A 23,319-nucleotide genomic window follows, 5' to 3' on the forward strand; every position below is an offset into this window, starting at 1 on the left:
CACAATTTGTATCAACATTTTATTCAACAAATATAATCAATGCTAATACAATACAGTGCCTTGCAAAAGTGTTCAGACCACTTGAATTTCTTCATTTTATTGGGGTAAAGTGGGATTCAAATGGATTTAATTGTAAACAATCTACACAAAATTCTCTTAAATGAGGATGTAAAATATATATTTTAATGATAAATCAAATATTCATAACTAAAATAGTTGTTGCATACGTATTCAGCCTCTTTGTTTAGGAAAGCCTAAATTAGTTCAGGAGTAAATGTGGCTAAACAAATCACATGGATTTGTTTAATTACTAACTCTTTCTCTGTCCCCCGTACACACATCTGTAAAGTCAAGTATTGAATTTCAAGTACAGATTCAACTAAGAAGCTTTTCGAAAGAATCAAAGAAGGATAATGGAAGTGAGCAACAATAACAAATCAGACATTGAATAGCTCTTTCATCATGGTCAAGTGAATTGTTATGCTGTGGATTATGTATTAAACCACCCAGACATAAAAAATAGTCATCCTGAACTGAGCTGCAGGACAGGAATGAAACTGCTGTGTTGCCATGGGCTACAGAGTTCAATGGCTGTGATGGTAGCAACACTATTGTAGTTAAAATAATAACAAGGCACTAAAGTAACTGCTAAAAAAACATAGAAAAGGAATACACTTTTTGGCTGGAATGCAAAGTCTTGTTTGGGGCAAATACAACATCACTGAGTAACTGCCTCCTTATTTACAAGCATGGTGGTGGCTGCATCATGTTATGGGTATGCTTCCCTTTAGAAAATATTGGGGATTTTTTCAGGATAAAAAAAACGGGATGGAGCTAAGCACAGGTAAAATCCTAGAGGAAAACCTGCTTCCGTCTGCTTTCCACCAGAGACTATGAGAGGAATTCACTTTTCAGCAGTATAATAACCTAAAAACACAAGGCCAAATCTACACTGGAGCTGCTTACCAAGAAGACATTGAATGTACATGAGTGGCCAAGTTAGTTTTGACCTAAATCTGCTTAAAAATCTATGGCAATACTTCAACATTGCGGTCTAGCCATGATCACCAACATCTTGACAGAGCTTGAATAATTTTAAAATGAATAATTGACAAATATTGCACAATCCGGGTATATGAAGCTCTTATAGACTTATCCAAGAAGACTCACAGATGTAAGCGACGCCAAAAGGTGTTTCTAACATGTATTGAGTCAAGGACCTGAATACTTAATGCAATTACTATATTTTAGTTTTTAAAATGTTAGAATTTTTGTATCCCTTTGACAGAGTATTTTGTGTAAATTTTTGACAAAAAATAACAATTCAATCAATTTGAATCCCACTTTGTAACACAATAAAATGTGAAGAAATCCAAGGGGTCTGAATACTTTTGTACGGTACTCTATTTACAAATTCATCATGATACACAACTACTTTTGAGAACAGAGAGGACGTGGCTGTCTGTCACGTCATTAAAAAAGACTAAACAGAATTGTAAAAAGGGATCAATTGTATTTTGGAGGACTGTAATGTCTTTATGGTTCACTTCATATATATTCCATTCCTTTTTCATCAACCATCCCATCTCTTAAATTCCTCAAATAGCTCCTCAGTCCCTCTTCAATTTCGTAAATCTTTATTGTCCTCTGTTTCCAGTATCCCTCCATCCCCACACCTCTCATACTCCTCGTCTCTCCATTGCAGCAGGGGGTGCCTCTCTCTCTCCATCCCTCCTCTCCCTTTCTCCTCCTCCAGTCCTCTCCTCCCGTACCATTCTGAACAGGTAGCGGCTGGCCAGCTGTAGATCCCACTGATAGCGGGACAGGATCCTTAGGCAGTCGTCACGAGAACACAGGCTCAGAGAGTGCAGCTGCTCCATCTGAGAAGGAGGGAGGGAATGAGCGAGAGAGGAGAGAGCACAAGGTTGGTGCATCACATTGAACATTACATAATTTTTGCATTCTTAGTAAACTAGGTTTTTCGATGAAGAATACATTTTGAAGTACATGGAAATAATACATGTATTAAGTATGAATTAGAGTAATTCTGTCGAACCTTGAGTTGTTGCTGGGCCCTTATAGGGTTCCATTCATTGCAGTGAAGTGCGTTCCGAACCTCCTCATTGGTCACTCCATGCACTGCTTCCGTGACCTGACCAATCAGACTAGAGGACCTTAGAACTTCAGGCCAATCACAAATCCTGAATTCTGTAATATGTCTAACAACTCAAGAACTAAAGATCATACATCCATTCAATACCTGTGCTATGAAGGCTTCCCTGGTGTGTTGTACTTGAGACGGGTACCTCTCCCTCTCTCGTTCCCTCACCACCCACTCCTTTTCTTGATTCCTCTCCTTGTCCCCATAGTCATCCAGTGCTGGTTTGGACCATGCCATGTGGGCCATTTTGCCCAGGTCGCTGCCCCCCATAGTCTGCTGCAGCTGGTGCTGGGGTGGCTGTAGCATCTGCTGCTGAGGATTCTTTTGAGGTTGTGGAGGCCACAAGGAACCTGGGGATGGATTTACAGGCCTCCGATCTCGGAACAAGGCCACCTGGGGAATCTTGACGCGTTTGAGGTTGGGCGGGAGCGGTCGAGGTGGGGGGTTGATGCTGGCCTCGCTGAACCGATGGGGATCCTGCTGCACCACAACGCTGCGGGCAACCATGGCGTTGGGGAGGGGTCCACGACGGGGGTTCACCTTGACCCCTCCTAAGGTCCTGCTCTGGGGATCACTCAGGACAGACTCCAGACTCCTGGTCATACCTGGGGACAGATGGATAGTTCTATTAAACATACAGTACCAGTCAAAAGTTTGGACACACCTACTTTATTTTACTATTTAAACATTGTGAAATAATAGTGAAGACATCAAAGTGATGAAATAAAACAAATGCAATCATGCAGTAACCAAAAAAGTGTCAAACAAATCAAAATATATTTGAGATTCTTCAAAGTAGCTCACCTTTGCATTGATCACAGCTTTGCACATGCTTGGCATTCTCTCAACCAGCTTCACCTGGAAAGCTTTTCCAACAGTCTTGAAGGAGTTCCTACATATGCTGAGCACTTGTTGGCTGCTTTTCCTTCACTTTGCGGTCCAACTCATCCCAAACCATCTCAATTGGGTTGAGGTCGGTTGATTGTGGAGGCCAGATCAGATGATGCAGCACACCATCTCCTTCTTGGTCAAAAAGCCCTTACACAGCCTGGAGGTGTGTTGGGTCATTGTCCTGTTGAAAAACAAATGATAGTCCCACTAAACGCAAACCAGATGGGATGGCGTATCGCTGCAGAATGCTGTGGAGCACCCCCCACACAATAACACCTGCTCCTCCATGCTTCACGGTGGGAACCACACATGCAGAGATTTCTGCTCATGTTTCTTGGCCAAAGCAAGTCTCTTCTTATTATTGGTGTCCTTTAGTAGTGGTTTCTTTGCAGCAATTTGACCACGAAGGCCTGATTCACGCAGTCTCCTCTGAACAGTCGATGTTGAGATGTGTATGTTACTATTTGGGCTATCTTCTGTATACCACCCCTACCTTGTCACAATACAACTGATTGGCTCAAACGCATTAAGAAAAAAAGAAATTCCACAAATGAACTTTGAACAAGTCACACCTGTTAATTGAAATGTATTCCAGGTAACTAACTCATGAAGCTGGTTGAGATAATGCCAAGAGTGTGCAAAGTTGTCATCAAGACAAAGGGTGGCTAATTTGAAGAATATCAAATATGTGTTATTTCTTAGTTTTAATGTCTTCACTATTATTCTACTGTCACGACTCCTACCGAAGGTGGCTCCCCTTCCTGTTCGGGTGGCTCTCGGCGTCACCGGCCTACTAGCTGCCACTGATCTTTTTCTTCCCCTCCTTGTCTGTTTATTAGTTACACCTGTGTTTAGTTAGGTTAATTAGTTGGGCTATATTATCCAGCTGGCCCGTCTGCTGGGTGTGCGGGATTGTTTTATGTGTACTCGTGTATACGCCTGTAAGTCACGGTTGTTCGTGTACGTGAGTTATTCAGGATTGTTTAGTTCCCCTGTGTTTTGGGGCATTTGCTTGAGTGGCATCTTTTTCACCTGTGTGGTGAAAAAAGTATAGCGCTACTCTGAACTCTCTGTTTCCTGCGTCTGACTTCTTCCTCTACTACACCACAGGCATTACATCTACAATGTAGAAATAGTAAAAAATTAAAACCATTGAATGGGTTTTGAGTGGTACTGTATACAGTATATGTATTTTGTACAAAATAACTACAGTGTACAGCATGTTGAGGGTGGTTTTCACTATGTAATATAAAACTTGTGACCCTCTGCTCTTGAGGCTAGTACACTACGAAGGGTACCAAAGGTCTAAACAATTAGAAGAGCTGTAATGTGCCCAATTAGCTACAGATTGCTACCCACAAGACAATTATATGTATGGATTGAATATTAGCTAATATTATTTTGAGAACATGTTAGTATCAGTCATATAATAATCAAATTAAGAGTAAATAACTTATTGAAGTTGGTACCTGACATTTTCTGTAAATTGGAGCCGCCCTCTCTCTCTCTATTTGCTGGGCTTCTTCTCCAGTTTACTCTCCTGAAAAGGTCAGAGGTCAGCTAAAAACACAGTATTCAAACAAACATGGGTCAGGGTTGTACACTGACAATATCAAAGGTTCAAGGCATTCATCTTACTTACTCTGCAAGATTTGTTTACCACCAATAGTGGGCCACCAACAAAGATGCAAACAAATGCAGTTTTTACTTGATTTCTATCGATATATGACAACGGATATCTGTAATGCTAAACAAGACAAGGCAACAATGTGGCATTAATGACAGCAAAAATAGTCAGGAGCCCAGGCTAGCATATAGCATGATGATGCTCAACAGCTATATATCAAAGAGTCATCAAAAAGTGGAAACTTGACTGACTCGTCGAGGCATTCCGGCGTGCCCCAGTTACGGTCGGGGTGGGTCTCACTCTGCCCCGTGTGCTGCAGACTGCCCTTCAGGGGGGCCGGGATGAGGCTTGATGCAGCGACGGGGGCTGTGGTGGGAAGAGTAGGGGCGCTGCTGGGGGCGGAGAGGGAGGGAGCAGCCAGGCTCGGGGGGAACCAGCCCACTATCAAGGTCCTTTGGTTCTGGCCCTTCCACTCACACAGCTCCAGACTACAGGAGGGGAACCATACAGTCAAATCATATAAGCTACATGTAGATATACAGTAAGCGAAATAAAAAACACATGGATACAATTTTAAATGGTCACATTAAGAAAAGGCAATCATACAATTCCAACAAATGACATAACAGTTTATTGATGACTTCGAACTACATATTCACAAAAAATGTACTCTCTATAAACGATTATAAAGCTCTCTTATAAAATGTCTTGACATCCTTTTACATAGGACTCTCTGAAAACTTTAGCAAACTTGAGTCAGATCTTCAAATCTTTTATTCTTGGCATCTGACTTGAAGGCCTTAGACCACCCCTCTCAAGAATGACCACAATGTGGCAAAAATGTGAGGATTAGGGTTAACAGTCAATGCAACGGAATTCAGGTTTAAAAGTTTCTCTCTTTGAAGCAATATGTCTAAGTTTAACAATGAACCTCTGTTTCTTCCGATCTCTTTTCTCCATCTCCCCATCCTTCTTCTCTCTTACCTATGGTCTATGATGGTCACTAGGTCGTTGGACAGGAGGGCGAGTTTTCCAGGTTCCACAAAGTCCCGTACAGCACACACCTCCAAAGGCTGAGCCTGGATAGAGAGGGAAGAGGGGAGAGGAAACCATTTTATGCCACTGTCTCGCAGTCCAACCGCCTTTATTTTGGTCACTGGCCATATTGACTCTTAAATGCTAATGTGAACATGCTTGGGAGCCACTTGATTAGAGTGTATTATGTGAGTATAATGCAAATGTGAGCATACATTTATACATATATAATAAATGTACAGTACCAGTCAAAAGTTCAAATGTACAGTACCTACTCATTCAAGGGTTTTTCTTTATTTTTACTATTTTCTACATTGTAGAAAATTAAATGGCACATATGGAATCATGTAGTAACCAAAAAAGTGTTAAACAAATCAAAATATATTTTATATATAAGATTCTTCAAATAGCCACCTTTTGCCTTGATGACAGCTTTGCACACTCTTGGCATTCTCTCAACCAGCTTCATGAGGTAGTCACCTGGAATCAATTTCAATTAACAGGTGTGCCTTGTTAAAAGCTCATTTGTGGAATTTCTTTCCTTCTTCATGCGTTTTGTTTGAGCTAATCAGTTGTGTTGTGACAAGGTAGGGGTGGTATACAGAAGATAACCCTATTTGGTAAAAGACCAAGTCCATATTATGGCAAGAACAGCTCAAATAAGCAAAGAGAAATGACAGTCCATCATTATTTTAAGACATGAAGGTCAGTCAATATGGAACATTTCAAGAACTTTGAAAGTTTCTTCAAGTGCAGTCGCAAAAAGTTAAATAGTTACCAGCCTCAGAAATTGCTGCCAAAATAAGTTCTTCACAGAGTTCAAGTAACTGACACATCTCAAAATCAACTGTTCAGAGGAGACTGTGTGAATCAGGTCGTCATGGTCGAATTGCTGCAACAACAAAAAAACTACAAAAGGACATCAAGAAGAAGAAGAGACTTGCTTGGGTCAAGAAACATGAGCAATGGACATTAGACCAGTGGAAATGTGTCCTTTGGCCTGGAGTCTAAATGGGAGATTTTTGGTTCCAATCGCCATGTCTTTGTAAGATGCGGTGTGGGTGAACGAATGATCTCCGTGTGTTGCGGTTGGAACCAAAATCTCAAATTCGGACTCATCAGACCAAAGGACAGATTTCCACTGGTCTAATGTCCATTGCTTGTGTTTCTTGGCCCAAGCAAGTCTCTTCTTCTTATTGGTGTCCTTTAGTCGTGGTTTCTTTCCAGCAATTCGACCATAAAGGCCTGATTCATTTAGTCTCCTCTGAACAGTTGATGTTGAGATGTCTGTTACTTAAACTCTGTGAAGCATTTAATTGGGCTGCAATTTCTGAGGAGCTGGTAACTCTAATGAACTTATCCTCTGCAGCAGAGGTAACTCTGGGTCTTCCTTTCCTGTGGCGGTCCTCATGAGAGGCAGTTTCATCATAGCGCTTGATGGTTTTTGCGACTGCACTTGAAGAAACTTTTAAAGTTCTTGAAACATCCCGTATTGACTGACCTTCTTGTCTTAAAGTAATAATGGACTGTCGTTTCTCTTTGCTTATTTGAGCTGTTCTTGCCATAGTATGGACTTGGTCTTTTACCAAATAGTATACCACCCCTACCTTGTCACACACAACTGATTGGCTCAAACCCATTAAGAAGGAAAGAAATTCCACAAATGAACTTTTACGGCACACCTGTTAATTGAAATGCGTTCCAGGTGACTACCTCATGAAGCTGGTTGAGAGAATGCCAAGCGTGTGCAAAGCTGTCATCAAGAAAAAGGGTGGTTACTTTGAAGAATCTCAAATATATTTTTATTTGTTTAACACTTTTTTTGGTTACATGATTGCATATGTGTTATTTTCACAGTTTTGATGTCTTCACTATTATTCTACAATGTTGACAATAGTAAAAAATAAAGAAAAACCCTTGAATGAGTAGGTGTGTCCAAAATTTTGACTGGTACTGTACACATAAATATTTACAGTGTTACCTCTGCGACCAGGGTGGTGAGCTGGGAGAAGGTGGGTCGGTTGGAGGGGGTGCAGGCCCAACACTTTCTCATCACAGAGTAGAGTTCCTGAGGACAGTCAGGGGGTCTCTCCATACGCTGTCCCTCCAGCTCCACACGCCAGAGGATCTGAGAGAGAAAAAAAGAGTGGGGAACGTTTAATGACAAAGTCATTGCATTGTTGTGATATTGAAGATGTTTGTGGACACAAACACACACACACACACACACACACACACAATATTGAATATTTGATTTGGTACAAAGGGCTCAAATATTTCAGAGGTCGTACAAATGCTTAGAGCCTTGTGTCCTTTTGAGTCATGGTTCAACTTCAAGTGCTCTACCTACAAGGTGTACCTGATAAATCTAACTCATTAGCTCTCGTTACAAACACTCATTATTTAATTCCCCTTATAAATGATTTGGCGTGTTAATGTTTCCCATATACTGTATCTAGTAATTCATTTATCCTAAATGTATATATTGTTCTTTTCCTATTTTGCCAGTATCATCTCCTGGAAACCAATTCCATGAGCAGCAGCACTTAAGAAGAGCTCCTCCTTAAATTGTAATTTTTGTAAAAATGTGTACAGTTGAGTTATTTTAGTGCATTGCCGTGTTCTGCCCATCTAGAGGAATTAGAAGATACTTTTTTTGTGTGGAAATAGGTTTGAGAGGTTTTGAGAGATTGATCGACTTGGTTCTTGCAGGACTCATCTGCTGAATCATCAGGCAACACAAGGAAATAATGGGATAGGGGGACAATAAACCCAACAAGGACGACAACAAGAATTAGGACATAGACAAACAAACACAAAACCAACAGAGGGAGAAAGACGAAGGTTTTCTGAGGGATTTCTGAAGGATGGTTCAGGCCTTGAGGGAAGCAAGCATTCAGACGAACAAACAAACAAGCAAAAGAACACTTGGAAAAGGAGGTGGAAACATTCTGAACATTGAGAGCGTATCTTAATTTCTGTGTAATGTGTTGTGTCATTGAAAAACACATTTAATATCTTTATTTGTATTATTCATAAAAGTGCATTGTTTAAAAAGTGCATTTACCTATAGGTGCATTATTGAAACAAGTGCTTTCATCAAGAGACACATCACATCATTCTAGAGCATAGTGCATTGTTTAGAGGTCACCGTGGATGTAAGAGGCGGACCAAAAAGCAGCATGGTTATAATTCATGGTTCTTTAATAAAGAAACTATACATGAATAAACTACAAAACAAGAAACGTGAAAACCCGAAACAGTCCCGTGTGGTACAAACACTGACACAGGAGACAACCACCCACAAAACCCAACACAAAACAGGCTACCTAAATATGGTTCCCAATCAGAGACAATGACTAACACCTGCCTCTGATTGAGAACCATATCAGGCCAAACACAGAAACAGACAAACTAGACACACAACATAGAATGCCCACTCAGATCACACCCTGACCAAACAAAACATAGAAACATACAAAGCAAACTATGGTCAGGGTGTGACAGTACCCCCCCCCCCCAAGGTGCGGACTCCGGCCGCAAAACCTGAACCTATTGGGGAGGGTCTGGGTGGGCATCTGTCCTCGGTGGCGGCTCTGGTGCTGGACGTAGCCCCCACTTCACCATAGTCTTAGTCCTCCACATTGTCCGCTTCCGTGGCCTCCTAACCACGGCGACCCTTCTAAATGACCCCACTGGGCAGAGGGGCAGCTCGGGACAGAGGGGCGGCTCGGGACATAGGGGCAGCTCGGGACAGAGGGGTAGCTCCGTACTGGCTGACGACTCTGGCAGATTCTGGCAGACTGGCGGCTCCTGGCGGCTCCTGGCTGACTGGCGGCACTGGCAGCTCAGGACAGACTGGCGGCACTGGCGGCTCAGGACAGACTGGCGGCACTGGCGGCTCAGGACAGGACTGGAGGCACTGGAGGCACTGGCGGCTCAGGACAGACTGGCGGCACTGGCGGCTCAGGACAGACTGGAGGCACTGGCAGCTCAGGACAGACTGGCGGCTCAGGACAGACTGGCGGCACTGGCGGCTCAGGACAGACTGGAGGCACTGGCGGCTCAGGACAGACTGGAGGCACTGGCGGCTCAGGACAGACTGGCGGTACTGGCGGCTCAGGACAGACTGGCGGCTCAGGACAGACTGGCGGCACTGGCGGCTCAGGACAGACTGGAGGCACTGGCGGCTCAGGACAGACTGGCGGCTCAGGACAGACTGGCGGCACTGGCGGCTCAGGACAGACTGGCGGCACTGGCGGCTCAGGACAGACTGGCGGCTCAGGACAGATGGGAGACTCTGATGGCGCTGGGCAGATGGGTAGCTCAGGCGGCGCTGGGCAGACTGGAGACTCCAGCAGCGCTGGAGAGGAGGAAGGCTCCGGCAGCGCTGGACGGAGGAGCTCTGGCGCCTCTGGACTGAGGGGCAGAAGCTCTGGCAGCGCCGGACAGGCGGGAGACTCCGGCAGCGCTGGAGAGGAGGAAGGCTCCGGTAACGCTGGACAGGCGGGAGAGTCCGGCAGCGCTGGAGAGGAGGAAGGCTCTGGCAGGGGAACCGGGGACACCATGCGCAAGGCTGGTGCCATACATAGCCACTATCTCCTATATTTCTGACACTGAGTTGGCTCTAGAAAATGTATCCTATATATTTATTCCTCTGGCAGATGAACATGCCCATTTTAAACAATTCAGAGTCAAACAGAGTTCCAAACAGCCTCTGGAAGCAACATCAGCACAAGAGCTGTTCATCGGGAGCTTCATGAAATGGGTTTCCATGGACGAGCAGCTGCACACAAGCCTAAGATCACCATGCACAATGCCAAGTGTCGGCTGGAGTGGTGTAAAGCTCACCACCATTGGACTCTGGAGCATTGGAAATGTGTTCTCTGGAGTAATGAATCACGCTTCACCATCTGGCGTGATGCCAGGAGAACCCTACCTGCCTGAATGCATAGTACCAACTGTTAAGTTTGCTGGAGGAGAAATAATGGTCTGGGGTTGTTTTCATGGTTCAGGCTAGGCCTCTTAGTTCAAGTGAAGGGAAATCATAACGCTACAGCATACAATTACTTTCTAGACGATTCTGTGGCAACAGTTTGGGGGAAGGGCCATTCCTGTTTCAGCATGACAATGCCCTCGTGCACAGAGCGAGGTCCATACAGAAATGGTTTGTCAGGATCGGTGTGGAAGAACATTTACTGGCCTGCACAGAGCCCTGACCTCAACCCCCTCGAACACCTTTGGGATGAATTGGAACGCCGACTGCGAGCCAGGCCTAATTGCAATACATCAGTGCCTGACCTCACTAATGCTCTTGTGGCTGAAAGGAAGCAAGACCCCGCAGCAATGCTTCAACATCTAGTTCTTCCCAGAAGAGTGGAGGCTGTTATAGCAGCAAAGGGGGACCAACTCCATATTAATGCCCATGATTTTGGAATGAGATGATCGATGAACAGGTATCCACATACTTTTGGTCATGTTGTATAGATCTAACCCTGGGTTTTCTTCTGAGTTACATTCAGATGAGAAATCAGGCCTGGGCCAAAGCAAGGAAAACTGACTCTATAGTGGACTGGCAATCTGTCAGCCAATTGAGAAACAGATGTACTCTCTCGATTAAGAAAGCTAAATCAAGCTACTTTTTAAGCTCTATCTCTGACTCTGCTTCTAAATTTGGAAAACAGTAAATGCTCCTAGATTTTGGAAAACCCCAGCGGTGGCTGTGTACAAATTCCTCTTCTTTCCTGCCTAAGCAAGTTCTGTCTGACTCTGGCATCATAACAATGTGTACAGTGTGTCTACACATACCTGTCTGCCAGATAGCCCCCGCCAAGGCTCCTCACAGTAGGTGAACATCTCCCAGAGAATGACCCCAAACATCCACACGTCAGAGGAGTGGGTGAAAGAGCCCACACGCAGACTCTCTGGGGCACACCTGGGGGGAGCGTGGGAGGAGCGATATGGAGAAAAAAGAGACCGAGCGAGAGAGAGAGATGGAATTACTACAAACTGCCAATCATTTACCAAAGAAAATTCCATAGTAGTGATATCTCCCTTCTCCACACCGGCTTCCATTCGGTCACACTGTTAAACAATCAATGACTGATCAATGATATATCCCCCCACAAACACCCTGATGTTCTCCTTCAGCTCACCAGGCAAAGGGGATACGTCTGTGGGCCGTCATCACGTAGTGGTCTGTCTCCTGGCTCAGGCCCCTCATCAGACCAAAGTCCCCAATCTTCACCATCTCCCTGGAGGCCAGTAGAACGTTCCGGGCAGCCAGGTCCCTATGGATGAACCTGGGGGAGATATAACACAGGCCCACTATACCGGCTTCAACCAGGAATGGTTCAGCATTTTCATTGGCTAGAAGTGTCTTCCTTCCGCCTCTGCTGAAATTTCATTGGCATTACGGAAATTCCAGTCAATTGAGGATAAAACATATGCATGAAGTTGGTTCAAGGAATTGTTGACGTTTAGGGTTACAGTGAAGTTAGTGGGTAAAATTGCATATTCTGTCTGTAGAGTTGGACTGTTTGTGCCTCACCTGCGACCCTCCAGGTACTCCATACCCGCTGCTATCTGGGTGGCGAAGAGCCAGAGGCGTGCCAGGGGGTACTCGTGCTGGCGAGAGCGCAGCATGTCATACAGGGACCCCAGACAGGCCAACTCTGTCACCTGGGAGGATGAGAATAGGGTTTTAAAGTCACTTCTTTATACTACATTTTCCCTCCAATTCCCTGAGTGAATTCTGCGATAAACACAACATCTGAATGACCATTCAATGTTTATTTAAATTGGCATGCCTGTATTTCAATAGCAATTCTACCAATTAGAATATTAGCATATGCAAAGGCCCATGCATGAAAGGATTACAATGCAGAAATAGGAAAAATACTAAATATGTTTTATACTCCACCTTTAAGAGGATAGAGAGAATGGCACTCTCACCATCTTGAGGGGCTGTGTGAGCACTACTCCGTAGAGGCGGATGATGTTGGGGTGGTCAAGAGACTGCATGGTGGTCACCTCCTGGAGAAAGTCTGTCATGGTGTCTGTCTGTCTGGAAAGGCTACTTTTCAGAGACTTCACTGCCACCGGCAGCTGTCATGGCAACAGAAAGAAGAAGGGGAAGGATGGAGGAGTTAGGTGTGCTGATTAATGCCATTTGGGAAAGATTATAATGCAATTTAAATTGCAATGGGAATATACAGCGCATTCGGAAAGTATTCAGACCCCTTGACTTTTTCCATATTATGTTTTGTTACAGCGTTATTCTAAAATGGGTTTAAAAAAACAAATTCACTCATCAATGTACACACAATACCCCATAACGCCAAAGCAAGAACATGTTTTTAGAAATGTTTGCTAATTTATAAAAGATAAATAAACTGAAATGTCACATTTACATTCGTTTTCAGACCCTTTACTCAGTACTTTGTTGATGCACCTTTGACAGCGATTACAGCCTCAAGTCCTCTTGGGTATGATGCTACAAGCTTGGCACACCTGTACTTGGGGAGTTTATCCCATTCTTCTCTGCAGATCCTCTCAAGCTCTGTCAGGTTGGATGGGGAGAGTCGCTGCACAGCTATCTTCAGGTCTCTCCAGAGATGTTCGATCGGGTTCAAGTCCGGGCTCTGGCTGGGCCACTCAAGGATATTTAGAGACTTGTCACAAAGCCACTCCTGCGGTGTCTTGGCTCTGTGCTTAGGGTCATTGTCCTGTTGGAAGGTGAACCTTCGCCCCAGTCTGCGGTCCTGAGCGCTCTGGAGCAGGTTTTCATCAAGGATCTCTCTGTACTATGCTCCGTTCATCTTTCCATTGATTCTGACTAGTCTCCAACTCCCTCCCGCTGAAAAACATCCCCTCAGCATGATGCTGCCACCACCATGCTTCACCGTAGTGATGGTGCCACATTTCCTACAGACGTGACTCTTTGCATTCAGACCAAAGAGCTTAACCTCGGTTTCATCAGACCATAGAATCTTGTTTCTCATGGACTGAGAGTCCTTTAGGTGCCTTTTGGCAAAGTCCAAGTGGGCTGATATGTTCCTTTTACTGAGGAGTGGCTTCTGTCTGGCCACTCTACCATAAAGGCCTGATTGGTGGAGTGCTGCAGAGATGGTTGTCCTTCTGGAAGGTTCTCCCATCTCCACAGAGGAACTCTGGAGCTCTGTCAGAGTGACCATCAGTTTCTTGGTCACCTCCCTGACCAAGGCCCTTCTCCCCAGATTGCTCAGTTTGGCTGAGCAGACAGCTCTAGGAAGAGTCTTGGAATGATGGAGGCCACTGTGTTCTTGGAGACCTTCAATGCTGCAGACAATTTTTGATACCCTTCCCCAGATCTGTGCCTCGACACAATCCTGTCTTGGAGCTCTACGGACAATTCCTTCGACCTCATATGGCTTGGTTGTTGCTCTGACATGCACTGTCAACTGTGGAACCTTATATAGACAGGTGTGTGCCTTTCCAAATCATGTCCAATCAATTGAATTTACCATAAGTGGACTCCACTGGAAATAAGATGCACCTGAGCTCAATTTCGAGTCTCTTAGAAAAGAGTCTGAATACTTATGTAGAAATTGTATTTTTACATTTATTTTTAATAAATGTACAAACAATTCTAAAAACCTGTTTTCACTTTGTCATTATGGGTTATTGTGTGTAGATTGATGAGGGGGAGAAAAGAGTTTAATCTATTTTAGAATAAGGCTGTAAACTAACAAAATGTGGAAAAGCGGGAGGGGTATGAATACTTCACGAAGGCACTGTACTTCAATGCAAATTATTTTTTATTTCTGTTATGCAATTTCTATTGATCCTTTTGAAGGTACAGTATCTTGCCCTGTGACTTTCTAAACTGTCAACCTAGCTCTGCCTTTTAATGTTGGTGAGTAAAATAAAAGTTAAATACTGTCTCACCAGAAGCAACATACATTTGAACAAATCCACTCACCACTCTCCCAGTGGGGGTCTGCCACTCTCCTCTCTTCACCACACCGAAGGAGCCCGTTCCCAGCTTCTCCCCCAGAGTCAGCTCATCGTCCTGGATCAGACAGGTGAGGGCCCGCCCCCCTTTCTCCTGGCCTGACCCCACGCTGCCCCATTGATCACCCCCCTCTGGACCACACCCACTGATAGCCTGGGGGACCAACAGATCAACATGAGTGACAGGTGAGCATTCCAATTATTATGTTGTGTCAATCAGTAATGTCTGGTACTTATTTCAAAGAACTCACCACTACCTTGTAACAAATGGTATATAATAGTAAATTGCATTCTGGAGGGACTTGAGAGATGTTTAACCTTTCTTTAATTAACTAGGCAAGTCAGTGAAGATCAAATTCTTATTTACAATGATGGCCGACACCAGCCAAACCCAGACGACACTGGGCCATTTGTGCTCTGCCCTATAGGACTCCCAATTACAGCCGGTTGTGATACAACCTGGATTCGAACCAGGGTGTCTGTAGTGACGTCTCAAGCACCGAGATGCAGTGCCTGAGACCACTGCGCCACTCGGGAGCCCCATGTAAAGTTCTTACCTTGGCCATCCACGATTTGGGCCTCACGCTGATCTTGAAGTTTTTCACAGCCTCCCATAATCTTCTCTGTCCTACACGTAGACAAATATTCGATATAAAAGATTTGGCCATACATCATATAAACAAGGGTTACACTTCACATGAATACCCTCTTCATAAGGCATTTATAATCCCATGTGAACTATTCATAGTGCATTATAATGCACAACATAGGGGCTTTTCATATGAAGTGTTACCAAAAATAGCTATAGAATCATTTTTAAAAAGGACAACGGTGTACTGACCTGGTTTGCTGATGCCAATCTGTTCGAGGTCAGACTCTTTAACGTAGGCGAAATGCTCTACGCGGGTGATGTTGAGGCTGTCCCGGACACGCAGGTAAAACCTCTCCAACTGGACCTCGGCCAGGAGGTGGTACAGCCACTGAGTGTCCTGTTCCATCAGCATGACCCTGTGGGTCACCACAGCACTAGGCAAACTGGCGAACCAGGGACCCCAATTATATATTAGCAAAAACAATTGTTTCACGTCTTGTCTTATCATCAGGTGAATGATAATGACAAGGAGAAGTAATCATAGTTTTAAAATGAATAGATTGGGTACATAGTTTTTCATTATTCTGACCTCCCCACATTGCATTTCGAAGAGGAAGTGTAAACTCTAACGGCCGATTAGCTAGAAAGTTAACTCCAAACACATTTTTGCTAAAAGCAGCTGTTTAGCTGAGTTAATTAACAAAGGTTAGCAATGTGTTGGCTAACATGTACAGTTGAAGTCTGAAGTTTATATACACTTAGGTTGGAGTCATTAAAACTCGTTTTTCAACCACTCCACAAATGTATTGTTTACAAACTATAGTTTTGGGATGTCGGTTAGGACATCTACTATGTGCATGATATAAGTAATTTTTCCAACAATTGTTTACAGACAGATTATTTCACTTATAATTAACTGTATCACAATTCCAGTGGTTCAGAAGTTTACATACACTAGGTTGACTGTGCCTTTAAACAGCTTGGAAAAGTCCAGAAAATGATATCATGGCTTTAGAAGCTTCTGATAGGCTAATTTACATCATTTGAATCAATTGGAGGTGTACCTGTGGATGTATTTCAAAGCCTACCTTCAAACTCAGTGCCTCTTTGCTTGACATCATGGGAAAATCAGAAGAAATCAGACTAGACCTCAGAAAATAAATTGTAGACCTCCACAAGTCTGGTTCATCCTTGGGAGCAATTTCCAAACACCTGAAGGTATCACGTTCATCTGTACAAACAATAGTTCGCAAGTATAAACGCCATAGGACCACGCAGCCGTCATACCGCTCAGGAAGGAGACCCGTTCTGTCTCCTAGAGATTACGTATTTTGGTGTGAAAAGTGCAAATCAATCCCAGAACAACAGCAAAGGACCTTGTGAAGATGCTGGAGGAAACATGTACAAAAGTATCTATATCCACAGTAAAACGAGTCCTATATCAACATAACCTGAAAGGCCGCTCAGCAAGGAAGAAGCCATTGCTCCAAAATCACCATAAAAAATCTAGACCACAGTTTGCAACTGCACATGAGAACAAAGATTGTACTTTTTGGAGAAATGTCCTATGGTCTGATGAAACAAAAATATAACTGTTTAGCCATAACGACCATCATTATGTTTGGAGGAAAAAGCCGAAGAACATCCCAACCGTGAAGCACGGGGGTGGCAGCATCATGTTGTGGCGGTGCTTTGCTGCAGGAGAGACTGGTGCACTTCACAAAATAGATAGCTTCATGAGGAAGCAAAATTATGTGGATATATTGAAACAACCTCTCAAGACGTCAGTCAGGAAGTTAAAGCTTGGTCGCAAACGGGTCTTCCAAATGGACAATGACCCCAAGCATACTTCCAAAGTTGTGGCAAAATGGCTTAAGGACAACAAAGTCAAGGTATTGGAGTGGCCATCACAAAGCCCTGACCTCAATCCTATAGAACATTTCTGGGCAGAACTGAAAAAGCGTGTGCAAGCAAGGAGGCCTGCAAACCTGATTCAGTTACACCAGTTCTGTCTTGAGGAATGGGCCAAAATTCAAAAAACTTATTGTGGGAAGCTTGTGGAAGGCTACCCGAAACGTTTGACCCAAGTTAAACAATTTAAAGGCAATGCTACCACATAATAATTGAGTGTTTTTTTAAACTGCTGACCCACTGGGAATGTGATTAAATAAATAAAAGCTGAAATAAATAATTCTCTCTACTATTATTCTGACATTTCACATTCTTAAAATAAATTGGTGATCATAACTTACCTAAGACAGGGAATGTTAACTTGGATTAAATGTTAGGAATTGTGATAAACCGAGTTTAAATGTATTTGGCTGAGGTGTATGTAAACTTCCGAGTTCAACTGTATGTCCAGGTCAAGAAAGCTTACCAGCAGCCAGCAGCTCTGGCACTTTCACCAGTCCAGTCATGACCAGTGATAACCTCAAGGGAGGATGCATTTCAAGTCAATTACAAGAAACAGCGCCATAAGCATTGCCTTGTTGCTTTTTCCCAGCAGATGCACCAATTGAATATGCATAATTTAATTGAGAATTCACTCATGTTGTTCAGTGGAGGGACATTAGAGAAAGTCGAAGAGCTGGTACCAAAGGAGGCAGTACCTGTTCCGAGTTGCAATTGAATAACGAGGCAGCCTGTTTTACAGTAACTAGCTATGTTCCCAGTTCACACACAGGCCTCTTGTCATCTCATATCATTGTCTGTCTGTGGACTTCCGCTTCAGGGAATTGGCGCCATAAAACAACCGGAGTTATCAGTGGAGAGAAGGGTGAGTCAGAGGCCTACATTCCTGTATCAAGTACTCTGGCAAACTCTAACCAGTTCTCACATATACAGTTGAAGTCGGAAGTTTACATACACCTTAGCCAAATACATTTAAACTCAGTTTTTCACAATCCGTGACGTTTAATCCCAATGCCTTCGACACGCACTGTCAACTGTGGAACCTTATATTGACAGGTGTATGCCTTTCCAAATCATGTCCAATCAATTGAATTTACCACAGGTGTACTTCAATCAAGTTGTAGAAACATCTCAAGGATGATCAATGGAAACAAGATGCACCTGAGCTCAATTTCGAGTCTCTTTAATCCATTTCAGAATAAGGCTGTAAATGTAACAAAATGTGGAAAAAGTCAAGGGGTCTGAATACTTTGCAAAGCCACTGTACACTGAGTATGTTCACAGACAGACAGACAGACAATGCGAATCACCACATTTTATCATGGAAAGGTGACTGGGAATATGGCTGAATACAAACAGTGTAGTTATTCCCTCCGCAAGGCAATCAAACAAGCAAAATGTCAGTATAGAACAAAGTGGAGTCACAATTCAATGGCTCAGACATGAGACGTATGTGGCAGGGTCTACAGACACTCACGGACTAAAACAGGAAAACCAGCTATGTCACGGACTCCGGCGTCTTACTTCCAGACAAACTAAAAACTTTCTTTGCCTGCTTTGAGGATAATACAGTACCACTGACGCGGCCCACTACCAAGGACTGTGGGCTCTCCTTCTCCGTGACCGACGTAAGTAAGGCATTTAAACGTGTTAACCCTCGCAGGGCTGCCGGCCCAGACGGCATCCCTAGCAGCGTCCTCAGAGCATGCACAGACCAGCTGGCTGGTGTGTTTACGGACATATTCAATCTCTCTCTATCCCAGTCTGCTGTCCCCACTTGCTTCAAGATGGCCAGCATTGTTCCTGTACCCAAGAATGTAAAGGTAGCTGAACTAAATTACTATCTGCCCGTAGCACTCACTTCTGTCATCATGAAGTGCTTTGAGCGACTAGTCAAGGATCATATCACCTCCACCTTACCTGTCACCATTGACCCACTTCAATTTGCTTACCACCCCCCTAGGTCCACAGACATTGCAATCGCCATCCCACTGCACACTGCCCTATCCCATCTGGACAAGAGGAATACCTATGTAAGAATGCTGTTCACTGACTAAAGCTCAGCATTCAACACCATAGTACCCTCCAAGCTCATCATTAAGCTTGAGGCCCTGGGTCGCAACCCCGCCCTGTGCAACTTGGTCCTGGACTTGCTGACGGGCCCCCCCCAGGTGGCGAAGGTAGGAAACAGCATCTCCACTTCGCTGATCCTCAGCACTGGGGCCCCACAATGGTGCATGCTCAGCCCCCTCCTGTACTCCCTGTTCACCCACGACTGCGTGGCTATGCACGCCTCCAACTCAATCATCAAGTTTGCAGACGATACAGTAGTAGTAGGCTTGATTACCAACAACGACGAGACAGCCTACAGGAAGGAGGTGAGGGCTCTGGGAGTGTGGTGTCAGGAAAATAATCTCTCACTCAACATCAACAAAACAAAGGAGATGGTTGATGCACAATTGAGAGCATCCTGTCAGGCTGAATCACCGCCTGGTACGGCAACAGCACCGCCCACAACCGCAGGGCTCTCCAGAGGGTTGTGCGGTCTGCACAATGCATCCACGGGGGCAAACTACTTGCCTTCCAGGACACCTACAGCACCTGATGTCACAGAAAGGCCAAAAAGATCATCAAGGACAACAAACACCGGAGCCACTGCCTGTTCACCCGCAACCATCCAGAAGGCGAGGTCAGTACAGATGCATCAAAGCCGGGACCGAGAGACAGCTTCTATCAGATTCTATCTCAAGGCCATCAGACTGTTAAACAGACATCATAAGCACAAAGAGGCTGCTGCCTACATACAGACTTGAAATCATTGGCCACTTTAATAAATGGAACACTAGTCACTATAATTAATAATGCCACTTTAATAATGTTTACATATTTTGCATTACTCATCTCATATGTACAGTATATATACTGTATTTTATACTATCCATTGCATCTTAGCCTATGCCGCTCTGTCATTGCTCATCCATATATTTATATATTCTTATACCATTCCTTTACTTAGATTTGTGTGTATTAAGTATTTGTTGTGGAATTGTTAGGTATTACTTGTTAGATATTGCTGCACTGTCAGATCTAGAAGCACAAGCATCAACATAATACACACGCAATAACATCTGCTAACCATGTGTATGTGACCAATCAAATTGGATTTGATTCTATTTGAGACAGACACATTGATGCAGCCTGAGGTGCAAGGGGCTAGCCCGGACAAGCACTTTCTCATGTCCAAATAGATTCCCAAAGACAACTCCCAAACCCGCACCCAAATATCACATCAGAGACACTCCATGGAGCAATTCTGTAGTAAAGACATGTGTGCAACCAAACACTGAGGTCATTTCTCACGCACGTCCCATTGTTTTAAATGCCCAGTACATTCAAGAACTAGATGTTTCTGTTTTTTTAATACAGTATTTTACCACACTATGAGGTTGGAATAATACTGTTAAATTGTTTTAAAAAATATGATAACACCCTTTTAGTGTAAGAGCTGTTTGCAAAGACCGCCTGAAATTTCAACCTGTCACCAGGCAGTAAATTAGTTAATAGACCAATAAGAAAGAGAGTTCCAAAACGTTCTGCCAAGAACAGCTAGTTTTCAGTTTTCCCCTCCCCACTCAGACCACTCCCAGACAGTCCGAACAATATTCTTGCTTGAGAAATATATCTTTGCTAAGAAGCCTTTTTTGTCTCTTTTTGACCATTTTAACTGAAAACAATCATAGTAAGGTACCCATAAATTGTTATCCAGAAATGTTACACAGAAATTATTTGATATGAGATTTTTTTTTAAACAACTGCTTTTAGGGTCATTTCGCTTTATGTACACGTGTATACATTTTAACCCGCTCAGCTACTGAATAATTTTGGGTGGTAACTAACCTAATGTAGCAGGCATAAAATAAATGCCTAGATCCACTACATACTGGTTTTGACAAGAAAAAAAAATGTTTTGGTGACTGACTATTGTGGACTGGTCTCTATCTGTTTCATTTCAACCAGAACCTTACAACCTCTGGGTCACAGACCGAGAATTCCAATTGAAGTTCAGCTTATGAACCTTGAGAACATAATTCTCCTAACAGTAACTGGAGACGTCTAAAAACCCACTGGACACATTATCCTTGATAAGCAGGCTTTCTAATAAAAACAGTTTGACAAAGAATCATAATGACACAATAAACTTGTATAACGTCTCCTTACAGAGAAAGGCTCTTGTAACAGAGAATGCATGGACTAACTGACTGACTCAACCAGTACTGTCACCAAACAGTCAACAAAAAAAGCTTCCTGGAAGTTGAATAATTATTTCAGGTATACATGATGTCCTGAATATGCACTGTAACACCAAACTCTCTCAGCCATGACATAACTTTTCCCCTTAGTTAAATAAGTATTTGTTCATAAATCCAAATTCATGCCTAAATTGAGAAGAAAATCACTCAAAAGCTATACACTAATTCTTTGTCAAGAGGAGTTTATCCTGAGCTCACTGGTACAGATGTAGGATCATAATTCGATCACGCTGTTGCAGGAGAACTTTCGTGAAATGCAGGAAATGTAAGACTTGTAGTTTATTTGAGGTTTAAAAAGACTTCTGAAGTTTGTAGCAGTAGCAGTAAATATGAACAACCAAACACAGAAATTTCAGACTTGAGTTTCCCTTATGAAAAAGGTATCAAACACAGGGAATTTCCATGCAAAAGGCCCAATGAGCACTAACACGAAGTTTATGGGAGCACATCAAATTTGGTGTCAAATGAAAGCTAAGAGTATTTAGTTTTGTAGAAATAATTTGCCTTCTGTAAGTTTAAGAAATATTGCCTTGTGTATTGTCATTCTGTTAACAAAAACTCACATATCTTTAAGACACAGAATTTTCAAATATTTCTACCACATGAGGGAGGATAATAAAAGTTCACAGAACTAACAAGTAACGGTAGACCCACCAAATAGTTATAGTGTTTTTACTGATACAAATTTGGTTTAGGATTTATTAAGTGATTAAAACACTTGAGAATTTTACTAAATCGGACCTCATTTGAATAACAGCCACTGTGTAAAATAATAAAACCGAGGGGGATTTTATCCCTTCTGTTACCAAACTTTACATCTGCACTGTTTTTCAAGTAAATGTGTTTTTGTAAAATGTTCAGTGGAAATTGTTAAAATTAGTCCCTGTGCATAGAGTTATTTGGTTTCTTTAACTTTGCAATACAAGTATTTTGTTTGGCATACTTTCAAAAGAGAAAAATAGGAGTCATTCTGTTATCGTGGAATTGCCACCTGTAGGTCTATATAAAATTAGAGTATTGCACAATTGTAATCTATTAGGTCAGCATTAAAATGATTATCCATTTCTCAACTTAGAACAAAAGGCTCTGAATTATCTGGTTCATGCACTCAAAAGTATGCCTTGGAGCTTACTGAAGCACGTTCAAGAACAATGAAGCCTTTCTCTAATATTTTTTTATTTGATTCATTCTTGCCCATCAAAATCTCATTGCCATATTTTCTCATATGGGTTAGCTATCCATAAAAGTAACTCTTTAATTTGTTACACAGGATTTAATATTAAATCAGTAAAAGGGGAGGGTAGAACAGTCCCCAATAATGAATCAATCATTGAAAGTAGACCTACAGGTGTTGACCTATGTGTTATTTAACACAACATAGTCTACTGTAGTTGTGGGACGCCATGGCTTTGTCTTTTAGAATAAAGACTGTGGACTTATTGTATTAAGGCAAGGCTGCTATATGGTGGGGCAAATTGATACCGAAGTTCAGTTAATGTAGATAAACTCTAAATACTAACCGTCAATAAAATGACCCACGGTCCACCAGGGCCACGATCTTGCTTATTTATGAACCCAGCTTTCGGATATGCTACAACAAATCAAGGTATTCCCAATAGGATCGTTAGACCTAGGCCTACGTATAATCCACATCACGTGCCATACTGTTTTTCTTAATTTCGTAAATAAATGATAATATTTTTGATTTTTTAAGTTTGTCGGTTTAATCTCATAGCAAAATATCCTCTCTTCAACTGGTGTTGAAAACTTTAGCAACAGCATTCAGTGTTTTTTTTTG

General features: G+C 42.9%; 1 protein-coding gene across 3 annotated transcripts; it reads right to left on the bottom strand.

Annotated features, from left to right (window-relative positions):
- On the bottom strand, nt 1-23,319 carry LOC118368695 (activated CDC42 kinase 1-like). 3 transcript variants are annotated; one of them, XM_035753003.2, is made up of 15 exons: nt 23,042-23,319; nt 15,550-15,743; nt 15,266-15,336; nt 14,677-14,862; nt 12,669-12,821; nt 12,265-12,395; nt 11,870-12,016; nt 11,523-11,649; nt 7,696-7,842; nt 5,664-5,758; nt 4,931-5,167; nt 4,522-4,592; nt 2,261-2,766; nt 2,057-2,152; nt 1-1,880 (listed from the first exon to the last, which is right to left on the bottom strand). In XM_035753003.2, exons 2-15 carry the CDS (start codon nt 15,710-15,712, stop codon nt 1,680-1,682), a joined length of 2,331 nt encoding a protein of 776 aa, XP_035608896.1. In that variant the 5' UTR covers nt 15,713-15,743; nt 23,042-23,319; the 3' UTR covers nt 1-1,679. The 3 variants fall into 3 exon arrangements, 2 of the variants coding, with proteins under 2 accessions (XP_035608896.1, XP_035608897.1); XM_035753004.2 differs by lacking the exon at nt 23,042-23,319 and adding an exon at nt 17,553-22,958; XR_004822405.2 differs by having other exon boundaries at nt 1,734-1,880; nt 2,057-2,165.

Source organism: Oncorhynchus keta, chromosome 35 (assembly GCF_023373465.1).
Source record: "Oncorhynchus keta strain PuntledgeMale-10-30-2019 chromosome 35, Oket_V2, whole genome shotgun sequence".
Classification (NCBI taxonomy): Eukaryota; Metazoa; Chordata; class Actinopteri; order Salmoniformes; family Salmonidae; genus Oncorhynchus; species Oncorhynchus keta.